This window comes from Coloeus monedula (assembly GCF_965178545.1).
Source record: "Coloeus monedula genome assembly, chromosome: 1".
NCBI classification, from domain to species: Eukaryota; Metazoa; Chordata; class Aves; order Passeriformes; family Corvidae; genus Coloeus; species Coloeus monedula.
In genome coordinates this window covers 112,247,895-112,261,232 of record NC_138781.1, presented here as the reverse complement: position 1 = coordinate 112,261,232, position 13,338 = coordinate 112,247,895, and the positions used below count along the sequence as shown (strand labels likewise).

Genomic DNA, 13,338 nt, shown 5'->3' with positions numbered 1-13,338 from the left:
AATGGTTTTCAACTTCTTTCATGGTTTTAAATCCTTTAGAAAGAATTAGCTAGTTCGCTGCAAACAGCAGTGTAAAGGTTCATGGTCTGCTGAGATAAGCTTATTAGGTTATTGTGGAATGGGTGCCTAGGTTTTCACCACAGTGTGGCCTGTCTTTATTCTTGAAAGTAAGCCCTTTGTCATTAGCATCTGTTGTAGGTTTTAATGGACAGTTGTCTGCACAACACCGTTTCATGCTGAGCAGAAATTGAAAACTCTGTGCGTGTGCACACTCATAGTAATCCCAGATGAACAATGTGGTGCCATAGTAAGGCTGTGGGAGAAGCAGATCACAGAAAGACTGGAGAGTGCTTCTGGACATGATCTAGTCCAGATCCTGTTTGCAGAGCAGAATGAACTAGAGCAGATTGCTCAGGATGAAATCCAGTTGGGTTTTGAAGCAGAGTCCCAGTGCTTGAACTCAAGCTTTTGGGAGTCCTGAAGAGTGTCCTTGGAAGGAAGACATGCAGTATGGAACATTTTCTACCTACTTTAGCACCTTTAGTAATACCTTTTCAGCATCAAAATTCACAAATGTGATATTTGTATATTGAGATACTTGATGTTGTTTATTTTTCTGCCTGGAAGCCAGAGTGAACACCTCTTCAGAATTTACTTCTCCCCTCTAAATTTTTTTCTTGTAGTCCAAAGATCCCTTGTCTTTCTAACTCCTTGCAAGGAAACTCTTGTTAAATCTTTGGTCATTCTTGTAATTCTTATTTTGAGTTTTTGCACTGTCCTCTTTGAAATGGAGACAGAACTAGAACTGTACACAGCCCTTAAGATGTGAAAGAATAGTGCATTAATACACTGCACAATTGTACTAATTGTAATTAATACACTGATATGAGTTATCTGTCCTTGATTCTGATCATTTTAACACTTGTTACACGTCTGCTGACTAACCCTTAAGCTGATGTGACAAAAAAAATCAGAAAAAAGGTGACTCCTTATAGAAATCTGTCATTAAAGACTCTGCTTTCTCTCATGTGGCATGTAACTACGCGTGAGCATGTAACTCTCCCTGCGAACGTTTTAATTTCTAAGTGATTTTCTTTTTTTTATATTTGGTATCTTTGAGCTCTGTACATGTGAGGACAGCTGTATGTTGACTCCTAAACCTTTTCAAAGTACTTATCACATTTTTGACCCTGAGTCAGTTTTTAAGTAAATTCTTACCAGGTGTTCCTTGGAATACACTTGCAGCTCTATGGTGTAAATCTCTTTGACTTTCCCACCCTTAATACCTCTGTCAATCATTTGTGTAGCTCTTCAGAACTGCCCTTTAGCTCCAGAATTCCTCATACTTTGCCTCCTTTGCCTGTTCAGGCCTTTCTGCTCCTACTGTACATTTTTTTTAGCAGACTATTATGCTCATAAAACACTAGCTGTTTACATTTACTTTTACTGTGACACCTAACACCAGAACATGTTATTTACTAGAAGTTAGATCTTCAGCAGCTGAATCTTAACCCAGGCTCTTTAGTCTACTTGAGGCAAAGCCAGTGTGTTCTTCCTGTGAGTTCTCAGAAAATGTACTGTACAGTTCCTGAAGTGACTGGAGAGATTTTTATCATAATGAGTTGATGCATGAAACTTTATTCCAAGTATTCCCTTGTAAAATGGCATAAGCTGCTGAAAGCACAGGCACGTGGCTTAAAAGGTATGGAGGCAAGAAGTCAGGAGACAAAGTAAATGTAAAACAGCTGGTTGGAAAGATCTAAAGCTAAGGAGTCCTCAGGAATGCAAGCATTTGACTACCATGTTAATGAGGTTATACTTCCACAAGCTCCCTCTTTTTGACTTTTGTTCTCAGTTGATCTGTAAACAACAGTAGTTGTTCCTTTATAGAAGACTAGTTCATCCTTTATAGAACTATTTCTGAAGCATATATAATGTGGTTGCTGTTGATGTTAACTTAGATTGTGGCCATGGGAATTCTGTTATTATGGAGTAATTTTTCAAAGGTAGCATATGGCTAACGCGAATACTTAAAATGAGTTTCTCTAAAGTTGTTGTCAAGCACTTGTGACTCTGGTCTCCTTAGGCTGCTTATCAGTAATTTAGCCTTTCTGTTAAGGCACTCCCTTTTGGCTTGTGAGTTTAAGTAGCTGATATTGCATGAAATGGTTTGGGCTGGAAGGGACCTCTATAGCTCATGCAGTCCAACCCCTATGTACACATCCAGTAGCTGCATATTTGAGCAGAAGTGTAGTGGTCTTTTGGGGTAGTTAGCAGTGTCATGCTTAATGACCCTTCTCTTTGATGGGGTCAGTTTCTCAAAACATTTATATTGTGTGCAAGTAAAACTCAGTTTGGGTTGGGGCTTTTTTTCCCGTGGTTACATAGCTGCTCTTGCCTTAATAGTTAGACTTCAGAATGCAGCAAAGCTGTTTGTGTTACAGATTGCCTATTCAAGGAGCTCTAAATGGCCTAGGATATCTGTCACTGAGACTGGCAGGTCTGCCACCCTTCAGTACAGAGTTCTTACTCTCTGAAACTGGTGGCTGCACAGTCTTTTTCTGCATTTAGCACTGGCCTGTGTTAACTTCTGCACTGTGCCTGGCAGTCTTCTATGAAGAACAGTAGGTTTTTGGTAGTAGAACTGGGCAGGGCCATTCTGGTGTATAAATGACTGAGCTACTATACTGGGCAACTTTCCCTGGCACCATGCAGTTGAGCAGGAAAAATGTGTCCATATTGTGCAGCAGGGGTGGAAGGAGTGTATATATAGCAAGCAAAACACTGAAGTTCCTTGCTCTAGCTGAATGTCTTGTTTGATTGTTGCAGTCCTTGCCCTTGTCATAACACTTGTTAAATGCCCTCTTTGTTGACAGATCTACACTGAAGCATCCTAGTTAGGAACAACTAATTTTTAGAAGAGAGAATATGGCATCTGGGATGGGGGAAGATTGATAAGTAAGCAGAACTTTGTTTTTTTCCAGTTAAACAAGCACAAACCACCTGATATCAACTGTACTGATCAGATGGGGAACACACCATTGCACTGTGCAGCATACCGTGCTCATAAGCACTGTGCATTGAAACTTCTGAAAAATGGAGCAGATCCTAAAATACGAAACAAAAATGGTGAGTATCAAAAGAAAAACATATTAAATGTTAAGTGGAGACACAAATTCAATGTCTTCTGTAAGCTGTGTTACTTACTGTGGAGTGATCAGGGAAAGTCTTATGGTGCTTTACAAGCTTTGTATCACTAATAAAGGAAGGCCAACAGTGACTAAATTGCAGGAGGCTGAAGAACTGTAGCAAAATACTTACTGTATGTGCTTTTATTTTCCAAACTTAGCCATTTCTAGAAAATTTAATTACATTCTTAACAATGAAATGTGCCTGGCTTTTGTTTTCTTGATGCTAAACACTGAACACAGGTAACAAAACACAAGATTGAAAATGTGGCCCAGAGAAAGTGACTCCTCAGAAGAAGGCTTCTGATGAAACCAAAAGGACGAAAACTTGATGCAAATGTTATGCAAACTGTGTTCTTGTCCTCTGCTTAAAGATGCCTGTGTCTTGGTATTTGTGAATGTTCTAAAATGTTTTTTATAGCTGGAAGCTAAAAACAAACTTAAATCAGTAAGGGCAAAGGGCTCTGTAGTTAGTAGAACTCTGACAGGCAGTTCAGGGCCTTAAAGTTCAAAACGCTTTTTAGTCTTCTGCTCCTGGGGAGTTCATGTTCCCCAGTTCCAAGTAATTGTAGATGCTTGGAGGCCAGACTGATGAGTAAAGAGTGTCAAATTATTTTTAAGTACATCTAAGTTTATTTGTGTCAAATTTTCATGCCTTGTCTTGTTACTAAACAGATCAGACACCCCTTGATCTAGCCCAGGGTGCAGAAATGAAACTGATACTGGCAGGTAAAACTGGAAAGGTAGGAACTTTTGTATCAATTTAAAATGCCAAGGCTGTCTAGTTGAAGCTATTACTATATGAGCTTTAACTTCTGTGCAGGTTATCAACAAACCTCTGAGACGATATGAAGGTCTCCTATGGAAGGTATGTCTTATTTCCCTTTCTAAAATAGCTTGTAAGCTATATGTCAGTATGTCCTTTTTCTATATTTCAGTTATAACTGATGAATTAAGGCATTTTTCTATAATATATTTGGTAAATGGCTTGATTTAGTCTAATATATATAGATGGGCTGGCTGGGTGGAGTGGCTACTAGATTCATGGCATCCTGATCTTAGCCTCAGTCCCTAAAATCTCTATTTCTTGGTAATTTTTGTGGCAAAGCTTCACTGTGATAAGGCTTTTTTCCTTGTCTGTGTCGTGGGCAAAATGCATATTGTTTTTTCTTTCCTTGATAGATTACTTTGATAATCTATGACTGATACATTGTCTTTAAGAAACTGTGACTAATATTTTGCCATCATCTTCAGAAAATTTTAAAACTTAATGTGAAGGTGGCATTCAAAGAGTTTAAAAGTTGTTTTTCTGTGTTGCTCAAGTGAATCTATTTTCCCTTCTTAAAAGACAGTCTAGGTGAATGCTTTATTATGTTGCTTAATGAAATCTCCAAAGTTTTCTTCAGTGTAAATTTTCCTATATCACAATTGTAATAAAAGGAACTGTTCTTAAACGAGAACTGTGTACTAGAGCTTGAGAAAGATGAAATGTTTTAGTTGGATATCTCAACATGTTTTGTTTCTCATTTGATTTTATAAAATAGAATTGAGTGGTGACCAACAATTCCTGTAATATTAAAAAAATGGAACATTTTAATATTTCAGTTCTTACTGAGTAGCAGGCTCAACTTTTATCTTCAGGTGGTTCCAAAAACAAGAGTAGTGCTGCAGTTGTAAAATATTCTCAGGTTGCTTGATCATCAGGATATGCAGAACCTAAAAGGTTTTTGTAATGTTTACTAGTTTTAAGTGTTAAGGAAGCTTCTCTGCCTGACCATGCAGGAGTCACTCTGTCCATCACACTTCTTCCACCAGAGACTTTTAACTGCTGGAACCAAAGCCCCTTTGCAGTTGATGGCTCCAGTGAGTTGAAGGGTGCCCAGCTTGGCTCCCTAAACTCATCACACTCAGTCAGACAAGATTGACCCTTGGTTTCCCGTAGCTGAGTCTCAGATGTCTGGATCCTTACTTTAATCATGGTGCAATAACAAAATAGCATCTTGAGCTGGTGCCTCTGAGGAGGGACCCAAACAAAGGAACCCCTGGGTTTTTCTGTCCCTGCAGTCTGAGTTTGTGAAAGTCTGGGGTCTTCCTGCTGAGTCCTCGGCTCTTGACACCACAAGTTGCTGTGCCCTTGGTTAAGCAGAGGGTCTGTGCCAGTTCATGGTCTCTCACCTCAGGCTCCTACCACCCAGAGCTCAATCTGCAGCTCACACTGCAGCTGCACACTGAGCTGTCTGCACTAAATGTATACCTGGCTTTTTTTTTTCCTCCCCTCTCTCGCTTTAAATTCTTAGAGCTCACGATTTTTTGGTTGGAGACTCTACTGGATAGTTCTGGAACATGGAGTCCTTTCCTGGTATCGGAGACAGTAAGTTATTTCTGTGTTTAAATTTCTGAAAAGTGATTTAAATAAATCCTGTCTTCACTTTACTAAATCTCTTCTCTTTCAAAGAGCTGATGCAGTGAATAATGATCATCGTCAGGGATGCAAGCATCTAACACAAGCTGTCTGCACGGTAGGAAGTGAAGTGTGTTGTAACTACTGAGCTGTTTTTTTATGTTCCATTGTATTCCATTGCTGGTTAATGAAAACTTCCGCTGGATTGGTAACCTGATCTTTGTTATAAAATAGGGAGAAAGCTTGTGCTGTTGAAAGAAATGCTTGTTCTTGTCAAGCAAAGTATTCTTTTATGTAAAGTGGCTGTAAAGCTCCCTCACTGCTTTCTAAAGTCTTGAAGATTTAGACACACAAGGCATCCTGAAAGCAGACCGGGTCAGTTTGAAACATGTGATCTGGAATAGCCAAAGCTCCAGTTCCTCCTTAGCTGTCCCTGGCTACTTGTGACTGATTGCATAACTTAAGCTGATCTCAGCTGAAGGACTAGTCAATTTTGAAGGTGACTTTTGGAAAACTTTGCTAATTTCCATTATTCTTGTGGGAATCCATTTTGGAAGGGGTAAACAGAGGAAAAAAAGGCCAGGTGTCATAATGCACAGGAAGATGAAGTGTTTAAGGAAAATGCATTTAGGATAATTTTGACATTTCTATAACTGCGCCATCCTAGCTTGGCACCACAAATTCTGTTAAATTGCACTTATATATATACCCATATTGTATGGAAAAGTGACTCTTGCTTTTCAGTATCTACAAACTCCTTAATATTGGTGATCTTGAATCATTGCTGAGGTTTTGTCTGAATCAAGGGGTGCAAATAAATACAAATACAATATTTAGACATAAAGAACCTCTATATTACTATTCATGATGTAATGACACACTTTGGAAAACTGTTCTGACCAAGGTTTTTGTAAATTACAATTACTTGGATCAAGACTGAGGCAAAAACTTCTGAGTTAAGCGTAATTTTTTGCTTAGCTTACTCTTCATTTTTTTTCTGATTCATTATACTAATTTTGTGTTTTTTCCACATTGCTCTAGATAAAATCTACAGACCGTTGCTTCTTTTCTGTCAGATGTTTTGATGACACTGTTCATCGTTTCAAGATTCCTAAAAATAGCCTTCCTTCTCAAACTAGAGAGGTAATAATGACCCTTTATCGAAGGCATTAAAATACAGTAACTTCTGTAATGAATAATTTGCATACTACTTGCTATGGATGAATTATTAGCAGCATGTTTCATACCTTGATCATCAGGACTTGGTAGCATAAGTGCAGATATTAAATCTTTTAGCAGGGTTATAGATTAGACAGCAAAAAATTGACCCGTTGTAATTATCTCTTCTTTAGAATAAGTGCTTATTTTCCAGCTCTGTGCCTCTATGATGCCCTGTTATCTAACTTCCTGTTTTTCATTAACTTCTCCATGTGATAAATTTCTATTGCAACCTCCTTCTTTTGCACTTTCATAGATCATTATTCCAAACAAAAGAATCTTTAATGGTACATTCTACTCTTAACCATATTCCCAGATGACCTAATAAATTATATTTTCTTAAAAGGTGGGTCTGAAACAAGAGAAATCTGTTTTTTAGAGCTATTTGTAGTATATTCACTGTTGTACTTCTACGGGTGTACTAACTAGAGGTGGAGTTGGGGGAGTTGGAGGTGGAGTTGGGGGAGTGCTGTGTCCCGTTCTGGGCTTCTCACAGCAAGAGATATGAACATACTAAGAGAACCTAACGAAGGGCCATTAAGGTGATTGAAGGGATCAGAGCATCATTTCTATTAGGAAAAGCTGAGAGAACTGTGACTGCTCAGTCTGGAGAAGGGGAGGCTCAGGGAAACTTGGCTGCATATGTAAATGGCTGAGGAGAAGTGCAAAAAGGGACAGGGCAAGGGCTCGTTCCAGTGGTGCCTGGTAACAGGACCAGAGGCAATGGGCACAAGCTGAAGCACAGAGATTTCTCTCTAGACGTAAGAAAAAAATGTGAGGGTGACCATGCACTGGCACAGGGTGCCCAGAGCAGTTGTGGAATCTCCATCCTAGAAGATTTTCAAAAGCCATCTGGATGTCCTGGCCAACCAGCTCTAGGTGGACCTTCTTGAGTAGAGGGGTTGGACTGGATGACCTTCAGAGGTCCCTGCCACCCTTAGCCACTCTGTGATCCAATGAACAGGAAAAGGATCTGCCTCTTAATGATGACAGTACTTGAGGTTTTGTGCACAGTTTTTCATGCATAAGAAGGCAGACTGTCACAGGGACCTTGCTGTCTGAGCAGAAACCCAGAGATGCAAAATATATTCGCTACAGTCTTTTAATTAATGAGAGGGGTTTTTATGTGACTTTGGATAGACTGAGGAGTGGGTTACAGTTGTGCTTAAGGGTTAATAAGTTAAATCTGTGGTGCTCTGCCCACAGAGTATTTAATCTGCAATACATGTTACATTTTCTAACAATCTATATCTTGCCTATTGAGATGTCTCATTTTACTAATGACTGCCTTATTCCTATCAAGAGAAAACTTTGTTGTTCTGCATACATGATACTGTGTTTTGCAGATGACCTTTGAAATGTTTATTAACTCTGTTTTTATCTTTCCAGAGTTGGCTGGAAGCAATAGAAGACCACTCTGCATATAGCACTCATTACTGTGCACAGGAACAGCTGAGCAGTGATGATGATGATGATGCAGTATCTGTTACAGAGCTTCAGGACACTCTGAAAGTGTGTACTGAATACTTGCTTGGCTCATGTGTCTGGGCAGTTGCAGATTAGTATTGTTTTGTGTTGAAATACTTCAGTATCCCTTTAACTAAAAGTGATGATTCCTCCCAGGGATGTATCAATGCTGCTTGTGTGTTTGCACTGCTTGCTGTTGTGTATCCTGCTCAGACTGTGTGGCTAAAATGGCATGTTTATCATAGCTACAGGGCTGTGATGTCGCTTTTGCCAGCATTGCTGTAAGATAGAAAGCTGCTTGAGTTGAGAGTTTCAGCCAGGAGAGGGAGCCTTGCGTACTGTACTTGTTATCCTCCGGTCTCAGTGTCACCAAAGCTAACCTACATCGAGCTCTGCCTCTATAGAACAGCCAATGAAGTGTTTTAGAAAGATCTTTTATCACCTCAGATCACATTAGATGCATTGTACAGTGACTGCTCGTACCTGCAATGGAAGTGAGTAGTCTTTGGCAATTCTAGCATTCAGCCTGTGATTCTTGCTTTTTGCTCTACGTATACTTCTATTTTAAGGGAAAGTTGATACTTCAGTGCAAAAATCTTCATGTGGCTAAACTCCAAGTGGCTTGTACCATTCCTTTTAGTACAAGGACTTAAAGTAGCTCATGGCAGAGCAGAGGTGGCAGGATAACTGGCACTGGCAGTCCCCAGCAACCTACAGAAGATGGTATTATTTAGGTATTATTTAATAGATAACAGTGCACTCAAAGCCCTGAAGACCACCTGCATCCTGGGCCACATCAAAAGCAGAGTGGCCGGCAGGGCACGGAAGGCAATTTTCCCCCTCTACTACGCCCTCATGAGACCCCACCTGGAGTGCTGCATCCAGCTCTGGGTCCTCAGCACAAGAAAGATGTGAACATGTTAGAGCAGGTCCAGTGGAGGGCCACAAAGGTGATCACTGGGAATGAATGAACACCTCTCTTTGAAGACAGGCTGAGAGAGCTGGAGAAGCAAAGGCTCCAGGGAGACCACATTGTCAGTTTTTAAACGGGTCTTATAAAAAATAGGGGGAATGACTTTTTACACAGGCCAGGTGTGTAATAGTGATTACACACTAGATGTAGTGATAGGATAAGTGGGAAGGGGAGAGATTTAGTTCAGATATTGGGAAGAAATTCTTTACTGTGAGGGTGGTGAGGCACTGGAACATCTTGCCCAGAGAAGCTGTGGATGCCCCATCCCTGGAAGTGTTCAAGGCCAGGTTGGATGGGGCTCTGAGCAACCTGGTCTAGTGGAAGGTGTGCTTGCCCAAGGCTGTGGGCTGGAACTAGGTGATCTTTAAGGTCCCTTCCAACCCAAGCCATTCTGTGATAACTGTCTCCAGGTTTGAATGCAGGCTTGAAAGATGATGTTGGGGTTGGTTCCTGCATGTCACTGTACTTGCCATTTATCAGTTAACCTATGAATGTGCTTATTTTGTCCTTAAGTTTCTCAAAGAACAAGCACTTGTTCTTCCTGGATTTTGAAACTGTTCAGTAAAGAATGAGGGAAAGAGCAAAAGTGGTACATACAACAAAGCTTTGGGGGTTGATCTACTACATTAAATTAAACAAGATCTGGTCAGCAATAAAATGTGCATAAATATTTTGTTAGCTTGTGTGTCTTTGAAGGTAGTTTAAGTAATTTGTTTCAGTTTTAATATTATCAGTCTCTGGGCTGGGAATCTTTGTTAAGATTTAATGCTGTCTAAATTTTAAAATTTCACTATAGTAAAGAGAGTAAGCATACGCTTTCCTTAGAACAAAGCACTTCTGACATAGCTATCCTTGTTGTCTTTCAGAAAGCACAAGCATGCCAACAAAGACTCAGTAAAGAGGTTTCGGACTTTCTTGCAATGGTTAAATCTTTGGATGCTACAAAAGGTAGAGCTTATTCATTTAAAATGTAGTTTGTTACCAAGCAACTAATTTTTTCTTTCAAACAGAATGCTTTTATTTCCCCAAAATGAAATTTTCAGGAGCTTGAAAATAAGGACTGTTTTCTCCATCAAAAAAGATTGAAATAAAGTAGCATTATAGTAATTGCTAACAATTAAGATTTCAGATTTGGAGAAACAACTAAGAAGTATGCTGATTGAAAGAAATGTTATTAGCAGGTGTAAATGCAGCGAAAACTGCCTCTAGCTATAGTCCTTATTGAGTAGTATCATAAAAGTACAACACAGGGGTCGTCCTTCAAGGTTTAAAAAAAAAATCTGTAGTTGGTAGCTTATTGCAGTGCATGAGTGTCTCCTCACAGGTACAAAGAGCAGTGAAATCACAAGACTATGCAGAGAACTGGAGGCATGGTATGATGGCACATATTCCACAGATTTTGCCATGACTTTTATGCCAGCTTTGAACTTCTCAGGCTTCATTTCATGTTATAATTCTTTACACGTACCTGGATTTTTGCAGCATAACTGCTAAAAAATATCGCAGGCATCAAGATGTTAGAGATTTGTACTTATTTTATTAAATGCCTTAAACATGTATGTGTTCATGTATTAAACACACAGAGGAGTTCTATAAGAACACCTAACTGTTGGTCCTTTGAGCATGAGTCCTAGTTATATATTGTGGCTAAAATTATGAAGCCCAAATTAGAGGACAAGTTGTTTGTCTGTACAGATCTGTAGTCTGTAGTAGAATACCAGTGTTGAGGAGAAAAAAGTTCTTCTTTCATCCCTGTGTCTTTCCAAAAGGAGTCCAAAATACTGCTTTTTCTCCATATGCTACTGGGGTAAGCTATTCGTTGATGTTACCCTGTCTTTTTCATAAACTGAATTTTTACCAAATTTTTATTTCACAAGGAAAAGTGGCATTTCGTAATACATATGAGTGTGAAGTTTTCATAATTATTACAGTGAATTTTTCACAAAAAAAACCCCAGTCTGAAAATTATTATAAGGTTGATAAATTCCCTTTGGTAAATACAGAGGCAGTTTCCCTGACTCCATCATGCTGACCTGAAGAACAGTGAAGTTCTTTTTTAAACAAGAACATGTTTAGAAAGGACATACACAACTTAAACAACCAAAACCCATATTAAAGCAAAAGCAGATGCTATCTCATTCCTAGAAACTGCTGGTCTTGGCCAAGAGCAGTAATAAGTTCCTGTTTTCCTTCCAATGAATGTTTGTAACTTGCTAGGTCAGTGAACTGTTTCTGGGTTCATGTGTGACTTCTATAGGTCACAACAGAGACAACTTCTGTAGTTCTTCCAGTTCTCCCATTGTTGTGGTATCTTTAAAGTATTTGACTCCTCTGGCTCCAGAAGAATGCAAATTTCTGAGTTAGCCTTCTGTGTGTATGGGATTTTCCCTAAAAACGTTTGAGTAATATAAAAATGGCTATGCTGGCACCTGATACTTAAAATTCTAAAATTCTCTTTGTGTTTCAACATGCTATTCTGGATCCAGTTATCTTTGAGATTTCTGCATCTTGTATATTACAAATAAAGTTGTTTCCTGCTCCTGCACTCGGTGTGCTGCCCCTCCTTTTAGAGGCCCTAGCTGTTCTTAATAGCTGCTGTAAGACTCAGCTCGAGTCAGTGGTGAGCTCTGGTATTGGAGCACAGTTAGTGTGTGGATATGTACTGTATCTTGTCCTGCATAAGCAGTATAAATTAAAAAATAAATTCAGGAACTGTCACTGATGGACCTCTTAATCTTCAGTGGTGTGACATCATCTTGATGCACCTGTGTTACTAAATGGTGTCAACTGATCCTGGAGTCTGCAGGCACTAAATGTAGCAATTATTTTAATTGCAACAACTATGCTTCCTGAGAAAGTGGCTTACTTGATTTCCGAGGAATTGCTGCACATCACAAAACTTCAGATTGACTCAATTTCTACCAGCTGATTGAGTTATCATGATTTCCTGCTGGTTCTAGACATGCAGTCCCTTCTATAAATGGTCACAGAAGTCAGGATTTAAGGTGAAAAGCTTACTACTTACACATAAGATAAGTCCATGAAAATAAGATCTTCCCCTTTAATTGTTCAGTGCTTGTAGTTACAACCCCATCTATTTTTTTCAAACCTACATTTACAGCTGCACTGAGCACTGTGGTAAGATTTTTTTCTTCTATATATTACATGGCAGAAGGTAAAAAAACACTAAATTTTTCACTTTAACTTATATTAAACCAGTGCAGCATCCTTTTTATTTAAGTTCCATCACCTGGAGCTTTAAAATCTAGAAAGTGGTTAAAAGAAGATTGTTGCTAGTCCCTTTTCCAGTGTCTTGCTGCCATGGCTTACTGCCTCTGCTTTCTAAACCATGCTGAAAGAGAAACTCCATCTATTCATGTGCCTCTTATACCAGTACTAGGGAAAGGATGCAAAAAAAAACCTCCCACAGATCTTCCAATACACCAGCCTTCCTGTAGAATGTGAATGTTGTGTCTGTATTACTTAGAGGAAAATATGATTAAAAGAATCCTGTAGTTTACAATGTCCCTCTAACATTACTAATATTTTTGTGCTTTCAGGAATATCTTCTCCTCTCCTGCAGAAAGTTGATGTGGTCTCTGAAGTATCCCAGGAAACATGTGAGGCTCTGGCTGAGTGCCTCAAGCTATTCACAAAGCAAGAAGGGGTATGTATTGTGCCGTGTGGGTCTGTAAAGGGTTGAGCAGCTTAGCATATTTGGCTAGTTCCCTGCTTACCTGTTACAAAAATAAATACACAAACCCATACAAATTCATGTTGTTGGTAGATTGTCCTTTTCCATACTGAATGGGATGAAAATTCATGCTTCTGGAGAAAGAGTAGGTATATGCCCCTACAAAAGGATGTCTTAGTATTTGGGTGTTTGGAAGAGACATTTTGGTTACAAGCTACTGCTTGCAATGTTCAAACTGAATGCTTGAATTCAGTAAAGCTGTTGCTTTGCTGATTTGAAGGTCAAAATATTGAGAAAATTAGGTTTTGGATTTTTTTTTTTTTTTTACTAGCTAACTGAAGTGTTGAACAATATTATATTGCTTCTGAATTTGTTTTTCAGACCATGTGCTTAGTGG

At 39.1% G+C, this 13,338-nt stretch overlaps 1 protein-coding gene across 1 annotated transcript in view; it reads left to right on the top strand.

The window, feature by feature from the left end:
- OSBPL1A (oxysterol binding protein like 1A) overlaps positions 1 to 13,338 on the top strand; it is a 78,279-nt gene that overhangs the window by 15,346 nt on the left and 49,595 nt on the right. The window contains exons 7-15 of the mRNA XM_082288192.1: positions 2,985 to 3,129; positions 3,864 to 3,931; positions 4,012 to 4,056; positions 5,486 to 5,559; positions 5,644 to 5,707; positions 6,631 to 6,732; positions 8,197 to 8,319; positions 10,114 to 10,195; positions 12,808 to 12,914. Of these exons, the coding sequence (XP_082144318.1) occupies positions 2,985 to 3,129; positions 3,864 to 3,931; positions 4,012 to 4,056; positions 5,486 to 5,559; positions 5,644 to 5,707; positions 6,631 to 6,732; positions 8,197 to 8,319; positions 10,114 to 10,195; positions 12,808 to 12,914 (810 nt within the window). The remainder of the gene's footprint in view (positions 1 to 2,984; positions 3,130 to 3,863; positions 3,932 to 4,011; positions 4,057 to 5,485; positions 5,560 to 5,643; positions 5,708 to 6,630; positions 6,733 to 8,196; positions 8,320 to 10,113; positions 10,196 to 12,807; positions 12,915 to 13,338) is intronic.